The sequence below is a fragment of the Nomascus leucogenys genome, chromosome 7b (genome assembly GCF_006542625.1).
Source record: "Nomascus leucogenys isolate Asia chromosome 7b, Asia_NLE_v1, whole genome shotgun sequence".
In the NCBI taxonomy this organism is placed as follows: domain Eukaryota; kingdom Metazoa; phylum Chordata; class Mammalia; order Primates; family Hylobatidae; genus Nomascus; species Nomascus leucogenys.
Genome location: NC_044387.1, coordinates 106,644,816 through 106,671,422, shown reverse-complemented (window position 1 = coordinate 106,671,422; position 26,607 = coordinate 106,644,816). Strand labels below are relative to the sequence as shown.

General features: G+C 43.0%; 3 protein-coding genes across 5 annotated transcripts in view; 1 reads left to right on the top strand and 2 right to left on the bottom strand.

The window, feature by feature from the left end:
• Positions 1-3,965, bottom strand: part of LOC100594044 (plasma kallikrein) — a 40,609-nt gene extending 36,644 nt beyond the window's left edge. The window contains exons 1-2 of one of the 3 annotated variants that reach the window (XM_030816408.1): positions 3,881-3,965; positions 2,684-2,868 (exon numbers count right to left, since the gene is read on the bottom strand). In XM_030816408.1, coding sequence (XP_030672268.1) covers positions 2,684-2,802 — 119 coding nt within the window. In that variant the 5' untranslated portion in view covers positions 2,803-2,868; positions 3,881-3,965. Of the gene's footprint in view, positions 1-2,683; positions 3,036-3,880 lie in introns of those variants that run through there. The other 2 variants (XM_030816407.1, XM_030816411.1) reach the window with 2 other exon arrangements.
• A 2,116-nt stretch (positions 3,966-6,081) lies between these two features.
• Positions 6,082-24,523, bottom strand: LOC115836096 (cytochrome P450 4V2). The gene is made up of 11 exons (XM_030816413.1): positions 24,001-24,523; positions 21,469-21,581; positions 19,985-20,070; positions 18,943-19,133; positions 18,473-18,542; positions 16,992-17,118; positions 14,733-14,918; positions 10,859-10,961; positions 7,855-7,989; positions 7,582-7,761; positions 6,082-6,411 (listed from the first exon to the last, which is right to left on the bottom strand). The coding sequence occupies exons 1-11, from the start codon at positions 24,212-24,214 to the stop codon at positions 6,239-6,241; spliced, it is 1,578 nt and encodes a 525-aa protein (XP_030672273.1). The 5' UTR covers positions 24,215-24,523; the 3' UTR covers positions 6,082-6,238.
• LOC115835880 (translation initiation factor IF-2-like) lies at positions 24,216-25,267 on the top strand (the record flags this gene model as incomplete). Its single annotated transcript, XM_030815191.1, has 1 exon — positions 24,216-25,267. A coding segment is annotated over one exon (1,035 nt), but the record flags the coding sequence as incomplete, so codon positions are not given.
• Positions 25,268-26,607: the final 1,340 nt, after the last annotated feature.

Sequence of the window (26,607 nt, the reverse complement as noted above, 5' to 3'; positions counted from 1 at the left end):
TTATATGTACATCTATCCTATTAGTTCTTTCCTTCTAGAGAACCCTGACTAATGCAAACATGGTGACTATAGTTCATAATACTGTATCATATACATGGACTTCGCTAGAGAATAGATCTGATGGGTTCTCAGCACACATACATACACACAAAAATGATAACTATGTTAAATAATGGACATGTTAATTAGCTTGACTATGGTAATCATTTCACAATGTACCTGTATATCAAAACACTATGTTGTACACAGTAGATATATATAATTTTTATTTGTAAATGATACATCAAAAAAGGTAGAAAAATGCTGCACTCGAAAGGACCCTAATTTCCTTTTAGGGTCACACAGTTTATGCACAGGTTTCCATTTTAAAAAACACTTATAACGTTCCCAGTTATTTGGTGGCGTGTAGTTGAAACCTCATGTAACTGAACTTTTTTTTATTCGAGTTGCTTGCAGGCACAGTGAATAATGGATGGGTATGGATAACTCCTCCTAAAGCGATATTTTAGCAAATGATATCTATACCTTCCTACACCCTACCAAAGAATCATGTAACACGGAAATCTTAGATGTGGAAGGGACTGGCTTGATGTTTAGGTCCTATTCCCACCCAATTCAGGAAATGCAATATATCAGGCTTGACAAACCACAGTTCACAGACCACATTTGGCTTTGCACCTGTTTTTGTAAATAAAGTTTTATTGAAACACAGCCATGGCCATTCATTCACTTGCTGTCTATGCCTGCTTTCTCCTTACAATGACAGAGTTAAGAAGTTGCTACAGAGGCAGCATGGCCTCAAAAGCCAAGAAGATTTACTATCTGACTCTACAGATAAGGTTGGCTGAAACCTGCTGGATAACACTTCTGACATAGACTTTAGACTTTCCTGTCAAAATACTTCGACTAAGGAGAAACTGGTTTCCTAAGCAGCCTGCTCCAACTCAGGGAGCTCTATTTTAATTTTATTTTATTTCAGAGCTCAGGGAGCTCTATTTTAATTTTATTTTTAAGAAAAGAAAAAACTTCCTGTATACTGAAATACACCTCCTTGCAACTTCTATCCTTCATTCCTAGATTTACGTACTAGACCCACACAAAACAATTTATTCTTTTTCTGCTTTTAAAATATTTAAAGACCACAATGACTTGCCCACTAAATCTCCTTTGTTTTCTATTCTTTGAAATTACAGTATATCATCTTGATTCGTAAATTGGAGTTTTTGGAGTTGATTCTTAAATAAATATTTTATGTATATTACTGGCATGCAGAACTGTATTTATTAGAAATGTAGGATAATGTTGCCAATAAGATATTTTCTGGTGAGAATGAAGTAGCATATTATAAATATGCATGTTGCGCTGTCTTTTAGATTTAGGATATCAAGTGGTGCAGCAGTAGTCAACAAATCTCTTTACTTTGTGCAGTAGAAAAGAGTTTAAATTTTAGATTTCATCTGCTACCAGGCTCAGCAGAAAAACAAAACAGAAACAAAAACAAACAAAGAAAAACAATTGGGACAAAAGCCCCCTGCCTTCAAATCACAGCAGAAACCCTCAGGGTTTGTTTCTCTAAAAGGTGAGATTACAGACTTTTAACCTATTTAAATATGCTTCTGTGTTTAGTTTGGAGTTTTCTTACAGTGAAACATGTTACATTCTAGTAACACAATAAAACTAAAAAAACCTCTGTAGATTCAGGTGAACCAAATCAGAACTAAATTGAAAAGAGGCATGGTAAGTAGAATTCTAAAAAGTTCTCCCAAATCTCCCACTCAAATCCTGGGGACAGTGAATAAAACGAGGTATCACATCTGCCCATGATTATGTTACATGAGAAAAGCAATTCTGCAGATGAGGTTAAGATTACTAAACACTTGGCTTTGTGCTAATCAAAATGGAGTCAATCAGAGTGGGCCGAATCTTATCACGTGAGCCCATTAAAAGCAGAGTTTTCCTCTGCGGTCAGCATAAGGAGATGTCAGAGAGATTCAGAGCGTTAAGAGGGATTGACAGCAGGGAAGTGCCCCAGCGCTGGCTTTGAGATGGGTCACGGGGAAGGACCTGAGAGTCATCTCTGGACAAGAGCCAAAAAGAACATGGGGATTTCACCCCTACCATCCCAAAGCACTGAATATTCCAACAAACTGCACATGCTTGAAAGAGGATTTTTCTCCAGAACCTCCCCTTAGACACACGTTCCAGGATGGAGCCCTCTCCACCTCCCCTTGTCCCAGATCCCCACGTGACTCACTTCAATCAGACCACTGCTCAAACATCACCTCCTCAGGATGCCATCCTCCAGCAAGCATCGCATCTGAAAAGGCACCTTCCATCTCTTCCATCTCCTGTCTCTTTACCATTGTCTTTCTGCGTAATGATTCTCACTCCCTGCCATTCTGTTATCTCCTTGTCCATTTCTCTGTCGTTTTTCAGATGCCCACTGTCTGTAACACCTTGCTGGTAGGATTGGGGCTTGCTTGCTGTCTTTCCCCAATTCCCTGAATAGCACTTGGCAGACTTTTATGAATGAAAGAGTAAAATGATAAATAAATACGCACATGAATAAGGAATGAAATATTTTTTAAAAACAAGAGATTGAGAACAGGAAGGTTCCTTTACCCACAGTTGTGGACCATCTCATGCTCACATGAGAGTCACAATCACACACGTAAGCTATTACCTGCCAGTCTTAGATGACACCGAAAATGATTGCTGGATGAATTCTGATTGGTCCTTGTTCTGCTGAATGCCCTTTGGTGGGAACAAATGTCGTCTTAAGGTTCTGTCCGATTGCATCATACGAGACACTGCAGTCCTTGCCTTTCCAGAACAGCATTGCTTTTGGTAGTAATAAACCAACACTGGCTACAACATCAAGCATTATTGATGGGAGTCAAAATTAAGGCATAGACAGCTGAAAAGACTGAAGCACAATCCCACTCCTAGAAGATGTGGCAATATGAAAAAATTAGTTGTGCCTGAGTGATTTAAACATCTTAATTTAGCCTGGGAAACATGGCCAAACCCCAATTGTACAAGAAAAATCACAAAAATTATCCAGGCGTGGTGGCATGCACCTGTAGTCCTAGCTACTCAGCAGACTGAGGTGGGAGGATCCCTTGAGCCCAGTAGGTGAAGGTTGCAGTGAGCCACGATTGCACCACTGCACTCCAGCCTAGGTGACCCTGTCTCAAAAAATAGACAAATAAATAAATAAATAAAGTCTTAATGTACTGTATTTCCATCAGCATAAAACTTAAAACTTGGGCTTGACTTGAGCAAGCAAGGAGGCAAAGCCTAGAGGTAGAATATAGGAAAAAAAAAAAAGGAAAGAAAGGAGAGAGAGAGAGAGAAAGCAAGGAAAGAAAAGAAAGGAAGGAAGGAAGGAAGGAAAAAGAGAGAGAGAGAAAGAAAGAAAGAAAAAGAAAGAAAGAAAGAGAAGAAAGAGAAGAAAGAAAGAAAGAAAGGCAGGCTACTCTCCTTCCCAGGAGTGCCCAAAAGACACTCCTGTGCCTACACATTTTTTTTTTTTTTTACTATTCAGCTAAAACATGTATTTTAAAACTATATATGGAATCTGAAAGTAAACTGAAAACATTTTAAAAATAAGACAGTCATGTCTAAATATTGTGATAATTTTTCTTCCTGATAAGATCTACACTCTCTGTATGACCCTTATTGAAGGAACAAAGTTATCCCAACATTTTTATATAGGAATCTGAGTTTCATTTAAGTATAGCCATTATTTCTGTGAAACACAAATTAAGTAGTATCAGGAAAGGCAGAGATCAATAAATGCAAACCCCAACAGAAAAAAAGTGATGGGTAAAGAGGAGAGATAATGATGGGAAGGAGAAAGAACGTGCCAAAAACTTATCTACTAGGATAAAGAGAACAAGATCAACAGCTAAATGCTGGAGTTAATTCCAAAACTGAATTCGGCCCAAGGAAATAACCATTTGGTGAACTTCTGGACAAGAAACTGAGGCAAGGATACAACCAGTCCATTTTAGTAATTAGAGATGAGAGATTTATCCCTGAAATGTGGCATACAGCCAGCCAGCAGGAAAATGAACCTGGTTTAACTAGAGGAGAAAAATGACTAATTAGTCCAGAAAGTCATCAAGGCAGAACCAAAAAACTAGACTGATGTGTTAGGTTAAGCCTAGCTGTCTTCTAAAACAATGCAGTGTAACTTTAATTTTCCTACTATCTAGAAAAAACTCTGCATTTTCTTAAATGGTATTGCATTTAAATGACTTGTGGGCATATATGCTGATAATCCAATCTAGAGAATTATTGAACAGCACAAAGAAAACAGGGTGAAGACCTAAGATCATATCCAGAGAATGGGGGTCCTTCCTTCATCCTGCGGCTGACCTGACACACACTAACTCGCTTTTGGTCATAAATGAAAGACAGTCCTTGTAAGCAAACGGCAATATACTGTCTCTTGGGTTCCCAAGTAGGGTGGACCCACTGAACAGTTGGCAGGGCAGACATGCAGTGAACCTCAGCATCACCTTCCATGTGGGACTCAGGCTCCTCCAGGATTCTGTCCATTTCTTCTGCCTGCTTCTTCTCTATTCATCACCCAGCAGCTGCTCCAGAGGTTCTATTGCTGATTGATCTTGAGTTTCACGACCTGGACTTTCCACCACAGAGATTGACTGTATCTCGTCTGCAATTGCAGCTGGGAAAACTCGTGGGGGAGAACTCGAATTTAACCTTGCTGGGGTCACTCAACAAAGGTTGAGAAAGTGGGATTGCCTAAGAACATGGCAGCTCCAATTGAAACCACATATTTACAGTGTGTGTATGTTGGGGAAGGAGAAAGATGAGAACAGAAGAAAAGCCGGTAATTCATCGTAGGATAATTTCAAAAATAAAGAGTGCTGCTCCTAGAAAAAGAGGGTGCCTAGGCAGACTAAAAATTTTTAAATGTATCACTCAGGCATTAGATGCTGGAAGGAAAAATGTTTTGATCTTCTAGAAACATTCCAGATAAAAATGGATTTTTATGACTAGCATCTCTTCTTGGGTCATTTGGTCCAGAAACTGACATCCCCAGCTGTCTGTGACCATGCATAGAGCCCCAAATCAACAGTCCATCACCTGGAGAGGTTTCTGGACTCTAAATCCCTGGGACCAGTGATGCCTGTGGTTTTTGCTGATCCCCAGCAGCTGAGTTTACTTTGTGCTTTCAGCTGAGCAAAATGTTCTGGTGATTCTACTTCTTCTAGTTGATTCTTCAGACTCAAAGAAATTCACAATCAGTCTCTGACAACAGTACAGGAACCTTTCGTTAGAAAATCCAAGAGTCACTGATGACATCAACTCGAAAGTGCTGTTTATTTTATTACCCATTATGAATCAGCCATCTCCTGATTTATCTTTTACGGTTTTCTATGTTTTGAATTGACATCAATTCTTAGAATAAAATGCAGCACTTGCATCTAAAATATACTTTATTTTTCTTGAGACACGTCTTTCAAGCAGAAGCAAAGTAATGGGCACACAAACCTTGATCATCATCTTATAAAACAAGGCAGCATCCACATTTCAGTACTGCAGCACATGAAATAATTTCTCAATTCCTACTCTGTCATAGCTTAAATGACTTACTGATTAAAATATGGGTAACAATAATTCTGGAGCTGAATGAAGTTCTCAAGCCAAAAGGTAACAATTAACTCTACTTTTGGGACCACAGCCAACTGTAACATCTATGGCGGTGATGAAAATAAAAAACTCTGACCAGGCGTGGTGGCTCACGACTGTAATGCCAGCACTTTGGGAGGCTAAGGCAGGTGGATCACTTGAGGTCAGGAGTTCAAGACCAGTCTGGCCAACATGGTGAAACCCTGCTTCTACTAAAAATACAAAAAAATTAGCCAGGCGTGGTGGCAGGCACCTGTAATCCCAGCTACTTGGGAGGCAGAAGAATTGCTTGAACCTGGGAGGTGGAGGTTGCAGTGAGCTGAGATCGTGCCACTGCACTCCTCCAGCCTGGGCAACAGAGTGAGACACGGTTTCAAAAAAAAAAAAAAGAAAAGAAAAGACAAAACTCAAGACTCCTTCTTTGTTAGACTTGATGTCAAGATCAGTGGGATCAAGGAAAAATTAAGTCTAGGGGATTCAAGCATATTGAACCCATGATCTATAAATTGTAAATGCCAAGGATCTCTTAAAATAAAGACCTTTCTCATGATAAAGGCACAACCCAATAATATAGTTAGGGTTCATCGGCATTTCTCCTCTTCAACTTGATCCAGATGCCATTACTTGGACGAAGAATCAACTGGCCTTCTAGACCAAGTTCTTCTCTTTTCTGGTTGGATTCTATCCAAAAGTGCCTCAGGATGCATGAAAGAATGGTCTTTTCTTCCATCACAGCAAATTTTTGACCTTCAAATTAATGTAGATACCATCACTTTAGTTATAGATTTACCCCAAATAGGAGAAAAAACAGGTCCTATCATAGGAAGCAAGCCATTTTACAATTCCACAGTAGGCAGAAGGAGAATCAGAATGGCTTGGGACACCTGTTAAAAATGAAGAGTCTTGAGTTTCCCTCCCTGATCCCACCTTGCATATCTATAGCTGGGGAGGACCAGGGAATCTGTACTCCAGCTGATCCAGATAAATCCTGAGCTCATTCAAGCTTGAGACTCACTACTCTAGATTATGTCTTAGTGGGTCTTAAAGCTTCAGATTCACCCGTTTCATTCTGACCTCATTTTACCAATGTCTGCATTTACATAAATGACAAAATGCTAGAGATACTAAAACCAAAAGGGTTTATAATGCAGGGTGGTGATGTGCATTCATTTTGCTTAAGTACTTTAGCTGGCCATATGGCAAGCATTTTCTGTTTTGATTTGCAAAATGAAATTCTTAAAAGCAATAAACACAAAAAGTAGGTTAACCATAAGTAATCATAAATAAAGTTTTTACCACAATAAGTTATATTCTACTGTAATTAAAACTCTACAACATCTTGAAACTCTACCATGAAACTAATTATGTTTTATGTTATGGGTAACTGTGTCTCTCTCCAAATTCTAAGCTCCCCCCCGCCGTACCTTAGAATATGACTGGAGACAGGTAATCGAAAGAGGTCAGTAAGTATAAGCGAGGTAATTGGGGTAGGCCCTAGTGTAGTCTGACTGGAGAGACGATCAGGACACAGACCCACACAGAGGAAAGACTATGTGAAGACATGAGGAGAAAATGGCATCTACAAGCCACGGAGAGAGGCCTCAGGAGAAACCAGCCCTGCCAACACCTTGATCTTGAACTTCCAGCCTTCAGAACTGTGAGAAGACAAATTTCTGCTGTTTAAGCCACCCAGTCTGTGGTATTTTGCTATGGAAGCCCATGCAGGCTAATATACTAATATACCTTTTGACTGTAATATTTTAAAACTACAAAGCACAGTGAGGGAAAAAAGAAACCAGCTATTTTTTTAAGGCTGTTGCATATGGGCAATGTTACATCACATCTCAAAGAAATCACTGTGAGAAACCCACCATCAATTGGGCCTGAAAGGTCAAACCAATTCAGATGGATACAAACCTATACAGTTCCTGGGGCCAGCAGAGAAGGGCACGTAGGCATATGGATGGCGCCCTTGTGCATTCTTGGGGAAGAATCGCTCAGGCTGGAACTCCTCGGGGTTGGGGAAGTATCTCGGATCTCTGTGCAATGCATAGGGAATGATGACGGCTTCAGTGCCTTTCAGAACTCTGTAACCCGCTGTCAAGAAGTAGTCAATATGTTATGAGACCAGAGCAAGACAGACATTAGAAAGTTTCCCTCTCCCTTCTACTTGAGGTATAGCATACTTACCCACTTCACAATCTTCACTAACACTACGGGCAAATAAAGGAACAGAAGGAAAAAGGCGAAGGGTCTCCTTAATAACACATTCCAGATACCGAAGTTTCTTCAGGTCTTCTACGGTAGAGGGACGGTCAGACTTCCCTGATGAAAGCAAGTAGATAAGATGATCTGAAAGAGCGGTGGGGGCCAGGGGTGCAGATATCGAAAAAGAACAGGTGGATCAAGGCATGGGATGCTAAATACCCATCAAATACCCATCAAAGAAGAACACGTGGATCAAGGTACTGAATGCTAAATACCCATCAAATACCCATTGAAGAAGAACACGTGGATCAAGGTACTGGATGCTAAATACCCATCAAATACCCATCAAAGAAGAACACGTGGATCAAGGTAGTGGATGCTAAATACCCATCAAAGAAGAACACGTGGATCAAGGCAGGGGATGCTAAATACCCACAGCTAAAGCAGAATTTCTAACATTATGCATAATCAAAATAAAATGGACAGTATGCCAAATAAAATAAACAGACACTAAAGGTCACATATTGCACGAATCCATGTATAGTAAGTACTCGGAATAGGTAAATCCATAGAGACAGAAAGTAAATCAGAGGCTGCCAGGGCCAGGGGAAGGAGGAATCAAGAGGGACTGCTTAATCCTACCAGGTTTCCTTTCAAGGTGCTGAAAATGTTCTGGAATTAGGTAGACGTAACTACCGTACAACATGGTGAAGGTACTAAATGCTGCTGAAATGTACATTTTAAAATGGTAGATTTTACATTATGTGACATTTACCTCATAAAAAATAACATAAGGAATTAATACTTGCAACTCACTACACAAAGAATAGTTGCTCAAATTTTTTTTTTCTTTTTTTTTTTTTTTTGGAGACAGAGTCTTGCTCTGTTGCCCAGGCTGGAGTGCAGTGGTGCGATCTCTGCTCACTGCAAGCTCCGCCCCCCCGGGGTTCACGCCATTCTCCTGCCTCAGCCTCCCAAGTAGCTGGGACTACAGGCACCCGCCACCATGCCTGGCTAATTCTTTTGTATTTTTAATAGAGACGGGGTTTCACTGTGTTAGCCAGGATGGTCTCGATCTCCTGATCTCGTGATTTGCCCACCTCGGCCTCCCAAAGTGCTGGGATTACAGGTGTGAGCCACCGTGCCCAGCCTAGTTGCTCAAAAATTTTAGAACTAGGATTGGGGGTAGAAGAAAAAGTGAGGCACAATAAGCAGAAAACACGAGAAGCACAGAGCAAAGATTCTAGTAATGATGACTGTGTCACTCATTCTGCAGGACCAAAAAGCTCTGTGAAACTGGTAATGAGCTAAACATTGTAGGGGATACAAAAGATTGGAGTCTATTCCAACAGAACTTGTGAGCTTTTGGAAGACCAAATTTATCCACTCAAGGCAATCTAAGCAAAACTAAAATCAGTGTTAAAAAGATAAAATGATGACAAAAATGTTGCCAAAAGTTTTAGATGGTGTCCATTCTGTAAAATAAAAGCTTGCCTCTTAATATGAAATTCCAGTCCTGGGACAATCTGCACAGAAAACTGCTTTTCCATCCTCACCTCCCAGTGAATGAGAGACGAGTTCTCACGGTCTCTCCCTCTCCACTATTGCCCTCCACACCAGAAACCTTTCCACTTCTGTGCCGTTGCTCATCTGCTTCCTCTCTTTCTAGAACGCCTTCTCTCTCCAGCTTTATTCCTTTAGTTTCTCACTATAAAACTGCGTCAGATACCACTTGTTGCTTGGCTAACTCAACTTTATTCCTTTTCACCTTGCAGCTATTGGGGGCCATGTGACACGTGATTTTTAAAAAGGACAAAATCGATGGAAGCCCCTTTGTGGCAGGCTGATAATGGCCCCAAAATATCAGGTCTTAATCCCTGCAATCTGTAAATGTTACCCTATTTCGGAAAAGAGAACTCTTGGCAGATTTGATTAAATTGAAGATCTTACAGTGGGTAGATTATCCAGGTGGGCCCTGAACGCCATCACAAGTATGTCACAAGTATGCTTGCGAGACAGACACACAAGCACACACACATGCACATACACATCACACACGTATGCACGCGCATGCACACACACACACCCAGAGAAAAGAGAAGGTGATGCAGAGACTGGCAGAGATGGCAGCGATGCGGCTGTCAGCCAAGAAATGCTGGCGGCCACTGGAAGCTGAAGAGGCGAGGAATGGATATTTTCCCAGTGGGGCACAGCCCTGCTCACATGGTGATGTGGGCTCAATGACACTGATCTTTGACTCGGGTGTCCAGAACTGTGAGGGAACAGAAGTCGCTGCTGTGAACCTCCCCGTCTGTGGATTTGTCATAGCAGCAGCCACAGGACACCAACACACCCGGTACCCCCACCTCCCCTGTCTTCCTGCCTTGAAGATGAACGTGATGCTTGGAACGCCAATCATGAGGACAAAAGCCAAGATGGCAGGGATGGCACGGAGCAAAAGGGCAAGTCTGGGACCCTGGACATCCTACTGTCAGGACTTTTCCTCCGGGTTGCTTGCTGTATAATAGAAATGTATCTCCTGGTAGCTTAATCCACCTTTTCTCTCCTTTGTGGTGAGAGGCAATCCGTGAAACAGCTTTCCTGTCCCCTTCTGAATAGTTTCTCCAGCTCCTCCTTTCTCCCAAATAGCACCTTCTTCACTCAAATGCACAACCCATGACTCAAAGCTTCTGTTTCGCCTGGGAAGCAGTGAGACCCCTGAGGACAGCAGCGTGCATCAGTGCACCCCAGCATCTAACCTTCAGGACGGCAGCACACATCGGTGCACCCCAGCATCCGGCCCAGTAGTCACTTGCCAGGCGACTGGCAGAGGCCTGTGAGTGAATGGGCGAGGCCTTGCAAAGGGGATGGTACTGGAAAGGATCCCGCGGGGGAGCCTTCCTGCTCATTGCACTGTTTACAACACAGTGACATCTCTGCAGGGGACTTAGTACCACAATAGAACCAGTGAAGGGGCCAAACATACCAAACACGTCATCCAATTCCTGATCCACTTTTTTCTGGACTTCTGGGTTGGAACCCAACAGGTATAAGGACCAGTTTATTGCAGCTGCAGTTGTGTCGTGCCCCTACAAATGGAGAAAACAATAGCTTAAAAAGCAGAGTTATGCTGCGATGATTAGGAGTGACCAGAAACCTCTTTCGAATTGTCTCTGGATTTGATGACTGCACTGTGACTGCAGGACATAAGAAATGAATTCTGTGCAGCACCTTGCCTCGGTGATAAACAAAGAAAACAAGCCCTGAAAAGCGGAGGTTCATGCTTAGAGATGGCAGTTCCATGCCGCACGGTGTTGCACGCTGGTGGGACATGCCTGTGCTGTGTTAATAAAGGTGGCGTTCCATGGGCACTAGGTGAGCTGGGCCTTTGTGAATAGAACGAAGTCTGATTTTCACGAGCCTGCTTGTCAGGGCTGTACTTCTCTGCCTTCCCCCATCTGTCAGGTGGGCCTCACCTGTTGATGACAGGCACCGGGGGTAGAGGTGTGGTTCTAAGTCATATCCTCTGCATTAAAAATTGACAACAACCTCATTTCATACTTGCTGAGTTTTAGGCAAAATACTAAGCACTTTGCAGAAACTGAATTAATCTGCACAAAAACTCCATGAAAGACTCATTACTGTTATTTACAATTCAGAGATTAAAAACTGAGGCCAAAGATGTGGTTAACTAACTTCTCCTGTGCTAAACAGCTTAGTGGGAGGCAGAGGCAGAAACTGAGCCTGCGGCGTGTCTGATGACAAAGCCAGCTGAGCCCATGCCATTCCCTCCACACCCTGTGCAGTAAGGACGCTCCACCTCCACCTCTTAACGCCAGCGTATCGTCTCCACCGCCACCTCTTACCCCAGCGTATCGTCTCCACCGCCACCTCTTACCCCAGCGTAACGTCTCCACCGCCCCCTCTTACCCCAGCGTATCGTCTCCACCGCCACCTCTTACGCCAGCGTAACGTCTCCAGCAACACCTCTTATGCCAGCGTAACGTCTCCACCGCCACCTCTTACCCCAGCGTAACGTCTCCAGCGCCACCTCTTACGCCAGCGTAACGTCTCCAGCGCCACCTTTTACGCCAGCGTAACGTCTCCGCCGCCACCTCTTACGCTAGTGTAACGTCTCGCGCAACCTTCTTCCCCACCCATTTGATATTTCAGGCCGTGACCTCTTATCTACCTCCTCCTATCCCTAGCACATTTCCATGTGCAAAAGTGGTGAGTTCTTCAGAAAAAAAATATATCTGGAAAATCAGTAACAGTAATCTACCTCTCTGAGTGAAACTTTGAGGACAAAAAGAAAAATTATTTCCTCTATAAAAGATCTCACTTTTCCATTTTTCCTATGTGGCACGAGTGATTTTTGTAATATTTCATTCTCTGTGCAGAAATATTCAAAGTACTTGTTTTATAAAACAGCTCCTAAAATGAATTTCTTGGGGCTTATTCTGCAGTCCTTAAAAGACACAGCCTACAGGTCCTGAGGTCGGCGCCTCTGCATTTTCCTAGCACTTGCCGTTACAAAACCTACTCGGAACTCCAGATGAGCTCTGGCCCGTTGTGCTCAGTTGTCTACTAAGTACGGAAGGAAGCATTCTGGCTAAACAATTTTAATAGCTTTCCTTGAATTTATGAGCGGAAGCCTGATCCAAATGAATAAGAGGAGTCTGCTGAACTTCCGATTTCATTTGGTCTGCCATCCGCAGAAAGCATGATAAGGCAAACGTAAAGCGCCGAGGCACACAGGTGGAGCAGGGGAGGATGCCCACTTTTAGCTCACAGCTGGAACCTGGGCAGTTACAGCCTGCACCGGCCTGTGGAAGAGGCCACAGTATCACACTCACACCTGGTATGCCTCCCTTTCAATGCAAAGAAGAAAAGAATTAGAATGTCAAGGAATGTTAGAGTTGGAAGAAAAATCATTAGTCTGGTTCTGGTTGTTTACGTGAGATTGAGAGGTTCCTGGTAGGAGATGGATGTGTGTGTGCACGTGTGTATGGGGGTGTGCGCATATATCAATGTGTGTGCGTGGATATGTACATGTATTTATGTGTGCATTTATGCTTATGTACACGAGTGTATATAGCTGTGTGCTTTTGTGTGTGCATGTGTGTATATATGTGCATCTATGTATGTGTATGTGTATATGCACATGTGTGTATGTAGGTGTGTACGTGTTTTTGTAAGTGTGATTTTTGCATAAATGTACATGAATGTGTGCCTCTGTGGGGGGTGGTGTGTGCATGTGTATGCATGCATGTGTGCATGTGGGTATATATGTCTGTGCATGTGTGTGTATGTGCATGAGTATCTGGGTGTGTGTGTATATTTGTGTGAGTGTGTATGCACGTGTGTGTGCATGTGGATATACACGTTTGTGTATGTGTGTGCATGTATGTGTGTGCATGTATGTATGTGCATGAGTGTATGTAGGTGTGTATGTGTTTGTGTATATGTGAATGTGTGTATGTGGGTATATACATGTGTCTGTGCATGTGTATGTGCATGAGCATATGTGTGTGTGTGTGTGTAGGTGTGTGCATGTATGTTTGTGAATGGGTTTACATGAGTGTATGCACGTGTGTGTGTGTGTGTGTGTGTGTGTACATGGGCAAGGTGAAGATGTGAGATCTCTCTACTCCAACATCAAATAATAACACCCGGTATGTGCTGCATACTTATGGGCCAATCACGATTCTCAGAGCACCTTTACTAATCTAATCATCATAACTATTCATGAGGTTTGTGCTATTAAAATAAGAATATTCAGGCCCGAACCGCTAGGTGAGGTGCTTGAGGTCGTGGCTCCAGCATGTTAGCTGGGATTTGGTCTTAGAGCCCACACACTTAGCGCCTCTCTACTTTTCAGCTAATTTAGATGTCCATCTTCTGCTTAAGATTTATTTTCAGTAAAGTTTCCTGCTTAAAAAAGTTTAAAACCATCAATGTAGTCCATCTCTCGCTTTACACATAGGAAAATTGTGACAGAACTCTGGAATGATCAGAACTGTCTTATTTGGCTAATCAGCACAGAGCCTGAACTGGGACTCGGATCGAAAGACCCTTCACACAGCCTTCTTCTGCCGTGTCGTGGAGCCTTACACCAGAGTGCAGGAGCACTGGCACTGCCGCCAGAGGCTGCCGCAGAGCAGCTCACACGTGGGTGGCAGGCAGAGCCATTAAAAACTCAGATGCCTTTCACTCTGCTCCATGTGGAAGATATTACTACATGGCTTCTAAAAACCATGTTTTATTTATTTTGCAATCCACATATAGAGAAGGTCCCTCTTTGTAGTATTTAATATTTAGGCTATCTTCGTAAAAAGTACTTCACATATATATGTATAAATTTGAGATCAGAGATCTCTTTAGAATCATGAACTGGCTGATTCTCTGTTGGAGGGCTCTTACTGTCCTCTTTAGGTAGAGCAGCTCATGGCAGTAGCTAAGTGCCCATCTGCTGGAACCTCAGAAAGGAGGTGGTGAGGAAGTGGACTTGCGCGTCTGGAAGGTTAGAAGGAAGCCTGAAGCCATGTGGAGAACTGAGAGCAATCTCTGGCTGCTCTTCTGCTTGGGAAAACTCTGACAAATCTTAGGTTTTCTTGAGGAAAAACAAATGTGTCTACTGCTGTGCCCAGCACTAGTCAAAATCGTTTTCTGAAGAAGGAAGTTGAGCTGGTACTTAATCATTTTCTTAATTTTTGTAATTTCTACTTAAAATATAATGAATCTTCCTTAGTTATAGTAAACTACTTTAAAATTTGATTAAGTTTTAAAAAATAATGCTAAAGATTCTAACAATAACTGAAATTTGTTTAATGATATCCGAACATAACAATATACAATACCTCAAACATGAAGGTGTCAACTTCTTCTCGAATATCTTCATGACTTAGCCTGTTCCCTTCGTCATCAGTCACACTTAAAAGCAAGTCAAGAAAGGCCCTGCGTTTATTTTTGGAGAGAGCGGAGCCCCTGCCATCACCTCTACAGTCTTCATCTGCGTTCATTTCATTGGCCCGTTCAGCGATGACCTGTATGATTTGAATGATAATCACATGCTTCTGTTTGGACTTGGACGCACCCTAGTAACACATTTTCTTATAAAATATGCTAGTTTCTTTCATTTATTTTTCTAAGCCTTTCTAGTTCAACATTTCAACAATATAGGCTCTTGTGAAAGTACAGTAAGCCTCATTAATATTTCAGGGATTATCTGGTGAAACTTTTAAAAACAAATTTAATGTCACGCAAATCCCTAATTTTCACGTGCTATTTTTGCAGCCTTTCCAACACAAGAATAGAATCCTAGTCTACTAGACAGTACCCTAGAGATTTGATCACGCTAACGAGAAAAAGTTCAAGTGGTAGAGTGAATGCAATCATTATACAATAGTCTAATTACAGACTTAATTACATGTTGTAGGAGAGAAAAGAAACAGCAAGTAGATTAGTGAATTCACCCTCTATGCTTGCGATTCCTGCTGCCTGAAATGCTTTCCTCAGAGGCCTGCATGGCTGCCCCCTCCCTTCTTCCAGATCTCTGCTCAATGTCACAGGATCAGAGAGATCTCCCTCATCCCTGCCACCCCTGTCCCTAGGACTGCGACGCTTCCTAACACTGCTTTATTTTTCTCCATTTCCTTTTCCACCTGACATTATGTGATACTTCTATTATACTTATTATTATATGTGATATTATACTTATTATTTAGCATCTTTCTCTTCCAACTCAAACTCGGCCATGCTTGTGCATGTCTTTTTTCATTGATACATTTCCAACCTCTAGAGCACTGCTTGGCATTTAACAAATACTCACTAGATATTTCTTGGATGGATAAAAGAATGAAGGCCAATACACTTAATTTGGTTGTACATTTCAACCTTCTTTTCCTACCAGGTAATTGACCAAACCTGCTACTAAGTGGCCTGAATAGATTCTAAGCAATTTGAGGGCAAAACACCATGTCTTTTATTATTCTTGGTGGAATTCCTAGAGCCCAGGCCTTAGTAGGCAATTCTCAATGTTTATTCAACGAATAAAATTGTCCATTCAGTCTGGAATTCATTTAATTATTGCTATTAAATATTAATGCACAAAATTTAAGGAAAAATATAATTGTGAAATATAACCTGCTGGTTATTCTCCTATAACCAGGTGATCACACTCCACTGTGGCCAGCTCAGCCAACATCGCATTCATGGAACATCTACTGATTTATTCATCATTTGCTCTCTTGGGGGTAGGATGTACTTCACCACAGGGACATAATTCCAATAAATTTTAACCAAAATTTACAGCAAAGAAAGGACATATTTAAACAGGCAGTTTTTTCAATACACTGAAATTATAATTTGATGTATATTTTCAATTAAATCTTGCTTTTTCAAAACACATTATTAACACAAAGATTGACATCCTATATTCAAAACAACATCACTATCTTCTGGTTATTTTTGACTTGGAAACAGAATACTAATATCTAGTTAATTTTAATGTTTTCCATGTTAAGATACTAACATCAATGCCCTCTGCCTTTGAAAATGACTGCGGAATCCAAACATTTTCCAGAAAACTCCTATGCACAGATCTTTGTTCCTTTATTCTTTTACACAGCACCCTGTTTGTTAATAAGTGTTCATAGCTCATATCACATGTTGTAATTATGTGCTGATAGATCACCTCTCCTACTAGAATAACTTCCTTTCAGGTACGGACCATATACACGTCCTACTCATGACTACATTTCCGACATTTGGTATGGTGGTTAGCACTTAGCGAGTACTTCATATTTGTTGACTACATAATTACATATTATACTTAAGTATAATACATAATTTAAGTATAGTTTTTTTATACTAAAACTTTTTTTCTATTATTATTCAACTTTTATTTTCTGAGACATAGGCTCCATAGTCCTACACCGGGTATGTTAACAAAACATCAACATCTTGGACTTACCAAAAGTTCTGGAAATGAACGGTGGGGACGGCTGCACAACATCGTGAATGCACTTAATACCACCAAACTGTACAGTTAAAATGGTTATAAAGGGAAATTTTATGTTACGTCTATTTTACCACAATTTTAGAAGTCAGGGACTTACATTGTTGGTAAAAGTATGTAGGATCTTAAGGCTCTTTTTGTGTTCCCATCCTTCTTTAAACATACGGTAACAGAGATCAAGCCAAAGCCAGGGCATCTTTATTCTTTGAAATATCATCTCACTCATTCTATAAGTGGGATAAAAATACATCAGTTGTTGTATCAGAAATGTGTATTTCTTGAGCACTTCTTTGGTACCTGGCCTTGATGAAGGCAATCGTGGGAATGGCGATGATTGTCTTAGAGGCTACTAAGAGCCCCATGTTTTATGCTCAACAGTGAAGACATGGGCTATTACACATTCCATGAAGTCTCAGAAAATAATGGGTTCTTTAAAGGAATGAAGAATTCATTATAAAACATCCTTACTAGATACCCATTTGGTTTCTGCTTCTGTTTCTCCAGGGCGAGTTTCCCACTCTGCCTAGGGCCTCTGCACCAGGGGTTAAGATGAAACCGGCCTCTTTTTAAGGTCCATCATTGGTTTGACCACTCCTCTGGAGTGACAGAAGACAACTGGCTGCCCTCTTCTACAAGCGAGGGCTCTCTAAGTACCCATCTGTCACTTGGCTGTCCCAGCACCTCCCTTTCATGTCCAGTCACAGAGCAGAAAGACCCCTATGTGATCTCCTGCAGGACCAGCTTAGGTGCCGGTTCTTCAGAAAGACCTTTCCTGGCCTCTCACTCTGTAGGACACTTTCTTGTTTTGCTCTCTGATATCAATTTGATCTTTTCTTCCTGAGCAATTATTACAATTCATGAATTTCTTTGTCCGATGCCTGCCTCCTGTGTTATTCTGTTTTGTGTACTACTACAAAACCAGTCAGTACCCTGTGCAGTGATTGGAAGATCACAGATGCTTAATAAATATTGGTTAAAATGAAGTGAAATGAGCAGGAGACTTAAATATACTCAGCTCAATGCACTTCTCTGTACTTCATCAAGTCCTTGCCCTGCCTCTTAACAGGTGAATAATTTCAAGCAATTTTAGAGTAAAATTGACTGTTTCGATGACTAAAACAATACCTACTTCGTGCAGAAAATATGGGAAGAAGAATAACAACAAAAGGAAAGCACAAGAACGAGAAACACATACACGAGGCAATGAGAACCACTGCTAACATTTTGTTATAGTATCTGCTAGTGTTTTTCTATGAATAATTTTTAAATATAACAATTATCATGGTACAGAAAACTGTTTGTATCTTTCTTTTCTCAGCGTCATAATGTAAGCATCATTATGTACAATATAATGTAATCTCAATGTTAGAGAATAATCATTTTAAATTACTGCATAATCTAGATGTGCCATAATTTACATAACCTTTACTGCTTAAACACATGCTAACATGATGAGGTTAACTTCTAGTTTAATGTTTAATTTTGAAACCATAAAAAGATACAACACAGAAATTGTTAGCAATAATTTTTAAAGCCTAAATCAATAATAATTTTTAAAATAACTGAAAGGACTCCATTTACCTATAAACTGCACGGACATACTCGGAATCATCATTACTTTGAGCACCAATATTCTTCCCCATAGCTGTTTCTATAAAATACGGGTGAGAAGCAACCATTCAATTCACGCACGTTAGTTATCTCGTGTTTATTTTGCAGCGGCAGACACTAAAGACGTACATCCTGCTTTGTCCTTGTATATTTCAGAATTCTTCCTCCCTTTACCCTCTTCTCTTGTACGGTCCACTTCTACTCCCTGTTCCTGTTCTTCCCTCCCTTCGCCTCCCTGGGCAGTTGCTCCGTGCCTGCCCCACTCACAGCCCTGGGCGTGGCTGCTGCTCCTCAGAAGTCCAACGCGGCAGTAGAACCGCGCTGAAGAGCCCGTCACCCGTTCTCGTACCCCCATTTGCCTTCCCCGGTGGAGTGTGATTTCCTGTTTGGGCCATTTTCTCTTTATGCCATAAATTTAGAAACAGATCGATGAGACTCACCACAGATGATATCTAAGGCACAAAGAGTGATGTAAAAAAAGCAGTTAAATGCTTCTTGGTTAACGTGTTTTTCCAGTTTCTTAACCAATATATTTGCTTGTTCATTCATGATATCTAAGAAATCTTCCAGAATGGTAAAATGGAAAGTGGGCGTTAACATCTTTCTCCTGGAGCGCCATTTGTTTCCAGTACTAGAAATAAAATATGTGGTTACAAAAAATATATATACAGAAAAGAGAGAAAGAGAAAAGTAACACCCAAAATGAGGAAAGCATAAATACAGCAAGTCAACAAAATTCTCCTGAAACAGCTTCATCTACAGGTTCTCAAATGCTTTTGGCAGAATGGCAAAGATATACACATATCTATAAAATATTCATCTATAGTTACAAAATATGACTATTTTGGATATTGTTCTATAATATCGATGTTTAAAATAGCATTCATAAAATTGAAAAATTTAAGAATTTTTCTCAATTTCTTAGTTCCGAGTTTCTAATAATAAATTTGTTTCTCCTTCCATCAATACTTCGGTCCTCAGATGATCCTCAGGCTCCGTGGTTCCACCTTGATCTCTCCCCTCTCCAGTTCTCCAAAGTCCCTACTAGGCTCCTGCCTTGCTCTATGGGGCCCTCTCTCAAGGATGGAGCCTTGTTTCTAGATACCAGCTCACTGTACTTTTCTGGGACTGACCATCTTTTTTATTGGATTTTCAAGATTTCCCTGCTCCAGACACTCCTTTGCTTTACTGTGTCCTCCATCCCGTCCACTCCCGTCCATCAGGACCTCCTGAGTCTTCCTGAACACTGGCGACAGTCACTATTGAATACCACGGCTGAAGATAACTGTTCACCTGGACTCTTGGCCTCTTGGTGGGCAAAGGCCAGCTGCCAGCTGGACCTTCCTTTCCAGCCTTTCTCCTCCTTTCTGAGAGCACAGTCCTGCTACAGAAAAAGCTACCCTATGTTAATTCTTGAAATAACAAGTTGCACGCAGAAGTAACCATTTCTATAGACAGCTTTACGAAGGTACACTGGCGTACCTTGTAAGAAGTCCTAGGCCAAGCCATGGTTCCAAAAACTTGTACATAGAGGATTTGTCAATTTGCTTTGAACTAGTTAAAATTACCTTAGGAAGAGAAAAACATACTTTAGAGACATACAGACATCAAACAACCTTCCTGTAATTATAGGAATACTGGCTAGAATACAGCTAGTTTTTAGGACACTCACAACATTTATTTTCTCCGTGGTTCATTTTCAGTCCTGTGCCTCAAAGACATTCAATGAGAGTTTTGAACATAAAACTGGCATTCAGTTTTGGGGACTCAATGGAGTTTGGGGAAAGAAAGATGTCCCAGATGATTCTCTGGTTCCCGCCATAAACCAGGAACCAAGTGGAGTTATTTAATGGGGGGAGGGGGACAGTGAGGTGGGGAGGAGGTGAATCTGGAGGGTGAGCGCATCTGGGGAGACGGAAATCATGGGTGTCTTTTCAGGTGATGTTAACTTTGAGGCATTCAGGTTGCTGTGGTCTGAAAGCAAATGAGACAGCCAAGATAAGGCCTGAGCTGGAGATGCCTGTTTTGCGTGTCCCCAGCATAGAGGCAGCAATGGAAGCCGTGAGTATGATCGGATCACCCAGAGTCCACGTGAAGTGGGAGGAGGGATGGAGGGATGGGGTCTAGGGCTGAGCACAGGGTGCTCACCAGGCTTCTTGCTCAAGTCCCCTACTCTGGACAGATCTCCATCTGCATCCACCACACCAACTTCTATTAACACTAGGCCAACAGCGGCGGAAATCCTGTCTGCCCTTCTCGCTGTCTTCTCTGAGCCAGGATTTTGGAGAAGCATGAGAAACTCCAGCATTTTCACCATAATTAGAAAGACATGTCCTGGCACTACTTCCTAGGAAATTCGGTCTTTAATTTTGGTCGATGAAGAGCAGCTCTGTTTGCCCCATCTTTGTTTCCTGACCCAAATCCTTTTCTCACCATACTACAAGATAATTTCCCCAGACCTTTCAACAAGTAAAAGGACTACAACTTTTTGGAGGACTAATTTCAATAGCATGGGTTTGTAATATTTATCCCATAAATATCAAATTTGCATTGTCGTTTAACTTTGGACTAAGTTTATCATTGATATGAGACCCTGAGCAACTTGAGGGAAACATATTTTATTAGTCATATATTTTTGAAGTCTTAAAATAGTGTCTGGTGGATAACAAGTGCTCGCCTTGCAGAATAATTTATTTATGTTTCTAAAAAACGAGATCCTTTCAAAAAAAGAATAAATATAACGGGACCTGATAGCAGTTGTGCACTTATATCTGGAGAATGTTAATCTCCCAGGATTCAGGCAAACCTGGAAAGCATTAAATTGCACCTATATAGTCTAAAATACTTAATGGAATGTTTTTTGCACTGAAATGGTTGAAATATAAGGACACATTATATTGATTCTGATGAGATTCTTACACTGTCAGATACACAGTACAATACTGATCATATTCACACGTACCCACCTCCACATTTTCTGCACTGTAAAGGGCCACCATGGGCACTGGCCCCACCCAGAGCTTCAGCAGTGGCATGTGGCGGTATTCCTCTGTGTATTTAATGATCTGCTGAAAAAATTCTGGGGAAAAACATCAAATTTTAAATTCAATCAAGATGAGAAAGTTGTGACCAGTATTGGACAAATGTTTGTTTTCTCATTTTGATAAATGTACTAATTCTGTAATGTGTTACTATTAGAGGAAGCCAGGTAGAGAGCATGTGTGAACTGTCTGTAATATTTCAACTTTTCTGTAAGTCTAAAGTTTTTTTCAAAATAGTATTTGCCACAGCAAATAAACACATATAATGCATGTTAGCTATTAGAGAATAATAATTGTTAGGTTTTGATGTCCCAGAACAGGCATTCTTTCTAACGACTGCCCAATATCACAAAGCTAGGAAACAGTGGAACCTGGCTTGTACCGAGACTCCAGGACTTCACCATACACTATGCTGCTTCCAAATGTCTCTCACATGAAGCATTTGTCAAAATTGCTATGAAAGGAGCTGGGTGAAATCATCAGTGTCAATCATCCTGCGTCATGCAAATATACTGCCTGCCCTGGTCTGGTCTGACAGAGGGGACAGGGAGGTCTCCATCTGTGGTTCTAAGGCAGCAGGGCCAACAGCTGGGAGTAGCCGGGGAAGGCAGACATGAAGCCAGTTGGAAGCCAACTGCAATCTTCAAGGTGAAATGGCTGAGGCCAGCGTTTGGACATTAGCCACAAAATGAAAGGCAACACCTCTTCTATGTGAAAGATAAGATTCTTGAGAACAACGAGTGTATCTTAGAATATTCTGATATCCCCAACTTTGTTGAGGTCAACACTGGGCACAAAACAGGACCTTAATAAATGCTTGATTGACAACTAAAGAACTTACTCTAACCAACTTCCAGACAGTGATCTAGAAACTTTGCATGCAATAAATGTAATCCTTAAAGTAACTCTGTAATATAGTCACTTTAACAAGTAAAGGAGAAAAAAACCCTCTAAGTTAAAGAGTTTTAAATAATTTCTCAAACAACTTGGATATTATAGTGTTGGAAATTGAACAGTGGTTTTCCTGATGCCAAAATCCAGAATTTGTTGGTGGAATAAAAAGTCCCTTTGTAAAAGACAGTATTCGCCATTGTCTTCACTCTGAAAGTGACCGCAAGGAGAATTACTTTAAATAGTCCAATCAGCTCACAGGTTGTTTTGAAACAGGTCTTTATTCACTAGAGATTTTAATTACTGGAATCCCCAAAAGAATATGATGAGACTTCAGTATGTTACTTTCCAGGGGTAAGGGATAGGGGAAAATCTATATTTTTGTACAATTTATTTTTTAATACCATAAAGCCTTAGGACAAAAGGGGTGGTTAGCTCTGCTTTTAGAATTAACTGAGATGATTTTTACCAGTGTGATTTTCATATCTGTGTTGGATTACTTGTTACATCACTCATGATGATATTTGGTTGGCAAAGAGTTCGCTTGATTTTTTTCTGTCAAAGTATTTTTAATATTTTGGTAAACACTCTTCCATGAGGCCTCATCTTGTGAAGTTGAAATGACATCATTATTTTTATTAGAGAAAACAAGTGAAAATGAGAAAGAGTCCTTCAAGCTTTGTAGTTAGTTAACGCTCAACCTGTAAAACGATTACTAACAATCCCGGAGGAAACTGGATTCTGGTCTGGGCCAATTTCAAAATATGCCATTTTGGGCAAATCTTTTCAGTTCTGGGTACCTCAATTTAATCCCTGATGAAAATAAAACGCTGAGATCGAGTTCGCCCTCCCTGACGGGGGACTGTAAATACCAGGTACTTCTGAGAGCTTTCTAACTTAACGTGATTTTTTTCCATCAATAAAATGTCTATCTCTGTTTTAAAACATGATTTTAACTAAAAAATTCACTCTTTAATAAACAAGGCGTTTGAAACCCTCCAAAGAAGTCTGCCTGAAGGCCCTGCCATCTCTTAATTGTTATTATGTAACCTCCTTTAAAGGGCTAAAATATGAAGGTCAAGCGGGAACTGAAGTAGCAGTCAAGTCCTGTGATGCTGGGAGGAAGCCTCCAATTAATCTCTAGTCTCTTATTTTCCAAAGTGGCAGCAAGAGGAGGGCGGCTCTAGGCGTTAAGGTGTTGGCCAGTTTAAAACCGCTTTGTGCTCCCAGGGAGCTTCTGTTGCTAAGGCTTCCCAAGCCAAGGCAGGAGGAAAAGGCAGGGCTTTGAGAGCTGAGCAGCGGTGAGGTGGGAAAAGACCGAGGGCAGCGGTTTGGAAATATCGCATCTGGTGCTACACACAAAGAAAATGCTCACTTTGGGATGGGGCACTAGCAGTGTCGGCGGGTGCCAAGGGGCAACGAATAGAACTGGGAGTGCATTCTCCAAAGGGTGACAGGCTCCTCTCTCCTGCGGCCAGCGCCACAAGCAGCGGGTTCCTGGCCGATCGGAGGGTGGGGATGGGGTTGTGGACCCCGTTACGCTCCAGGAGGGGCGCCGGCCCTTACCTCGCCCGTCCCGCTTCATCAGCAGCGCGTGGCCCACCAGTGGGTAGGCGCGGGCCACCGTGGGGATGGGTCGCATCTGCTGCCATTTCCGCGCGTAGTTCGCCACCCTCTGCAGCAGGCTCAGGACCAGACTGGCGCCGGCCAGGGACACGGCACTCGCCGCCCCCCACAGCAGCAGCTTCTGCCACACAAGCCCCAGCCAGAGCCCCGCCATCGCCCTGGCTGGCGGCCGCGGGGTCCACTCTGGGCAAGTGCGGGCCCGCGGGGGCGTGGTGCGAGGCGGTGCCGGCCGCACACCGCCCCCTTCCCCGCACGGACCTGGCGCGCTCCCCGCTGCGGGGTCGCCAGGTCCCCGGAACGACGTTTTCCGCCTGGGCGGCGGCCAGGGAGGGCGCCACGGGGCTGTTCCTGCGCCCGGCCCAGCCTACGCTGCACCGCGGCCTCCAGGCTCCGCGCCAGCCGAAAGCGAAAGACCGGAAAACGGTTTCCGGGTCCCAGGGCGTAGTGATTGCACGGGAGGCCCGGAGGCTGGGCCGGGAGGAGGCCCGGAGGCTGGGCCGGGAGGAGGCCGGTGGCACTTCCCGCCGCCTCGGGGTGGGGGGTCGGGGGCGTCGGAACAGTCACCGCGGCAGCCCGGCGGGGCTGGTCTGCGGGTCCTGCGAGGCCGCTCTGACGTGCGGCATTCCGCGGGCGGGCAGCCTGCTCTGAGGCGGAAAGGAGGGCGCATCCCGCTCGGAGCCCAGCTCTGCCGCGCGGCGCTCGCTCCCTGCGCGACCTGCAGCCCGGGAGGCGGGGCGCATTCTGGCTCCCGCGGGGTCACACGGAGCAGCGGGCGCTGTAATCCAGGGAGGCCTTGGGGACACAACCTTAGAGAAGTCACCTACCGGTGTGTGTCCGCTGGCGCACTGGGACACTGGGAGCGAAATGAGGTGGTTGTGAGCCAGGTATTTTCCGAAATACTCACCAGGCACCAGACCGAGGAAGCTGGAGCCGCGGAGAGCACGGAGGGGCGGGTGGGAGAGGAAGGCGAGCGAGGCTGCTCAGCGGGTGCCGGGAGACCGCAACCGCCGGGGACTCGCAGAAGAGCCAAGACCGGCCACCCAGCCCGGGAAGGGAGGGAAGGACCGCGAGAGGGTGCCCCATTTCAGCCTGGGGAGACGCGTGTCCTGGCCGCCAGTCTCTCTTCCTGGCAGAGGGCCCCAGTGCTGACCCCAGCCCCTTTTCCACGCTCGATGCTTCCTACAAAGTAGCCGGGCGAGGAGTGTCGCTCCCCGAGAGGCCAGGCCCTTACTAAAGTGCCAGGAAGATGAAATTGATGTCCTGGATGCCCGCTTTGCTTAATTACTAATTACGTTCGTTTGCTCGAAGCCACTGCATAGGTTGCCCACAGCCACCTGCAGGGCCTCTTTAGTGCAGAAAAAAAACATGCTTAAGGCTTTTCTCTATTTGAATTTAAGTCATCTGCATGTGCTGACGTGAAATAGTAAGTGAACAAAACAAGTCCTGTAAAGTAATGCCTTGTTTGGGAGAAAAGGTTTCTTTCTCTAGGGCTCCACTAATGTCTGCAAGTAAAAATACTGATCAGCTCTATGGAGTGGGAATGAAGATGGGGAACTTAACGCTTTTTATTTCATTCACGTCAACATTGTTTAATCACTTTAACACTTTAAAAAATAAATATGTTCAGTATCTTTAAGCAAGTCTCATGGGCTTTAGTTTCCTCCTCTCTAAAGGGTTGAGGCTGAACTATAATAAGGTTAATTACAGCTATACAAGTAAACAATTTGTCTACATCCCACAGGGGATTCCAAAAAAGGGGGAGGAAGGAAGGGGAGTAATGGTTGAAAAACTGTGTATTGGGTACTGTTCCCTATTCAGGTGGGGGATCAATAGAAACTCAAACCTCAGCGTCAGGCAAATTTAACAAACCTGCACATGTGCTCCTGAATCTAAAATTAGAAAGAAAAAGGGTTTGTCTGTATCAGTCTCTGCTAACCTCTGTGGACAAAACAAGGCGGGTAACATACAACCTCTCCCCTCTAGAAGCAGAGAAGGGAGATTGCTCTGGGCAGCAGTGAGTCTCGGCCAGGGCAGGAATGGTCAGAAATGCTGCAGAGCCAGGCGGGATAAAATGAGCTCAAGGGGCAGCGAGGTGCCCCTGCCTGGAGCAGGGTCCCACGCCGTGACAGGTGCAGCATGAGGCGGGTGGGCAGGGTGGAGCCAGTTTAAAGCGACCTGGACTGCCAGGCTTAGACACTTTATTTTGAAGGCAATCTGTGGATGAAGAACAAAATTAAAGCCTTGTCCCTTTGTTCCCGTAGCCATCTTTCTTATGTTTTCTTTGTTACCAGATAGGGCCTTTCTCATACTACCCTGGAATACTGAAATTTCAGACTAAACCAGTCGGGTGGCTGGGAGTGCAAGAAATCCTTGGCAAGACGCTTCTCCCCGGAAAGCCTCCTGACAGCAGAGTACACTGTGTCACACCTTAGAATGTCCACCATGAAATGTAATGGTGCTCAGTGAGGCAGATGATTGCAAGGCCAATGTGAAGGCAATCCACCGACATTTATAACTCTGCGGGTTGTTAGCTTCAGGAGCTATGCA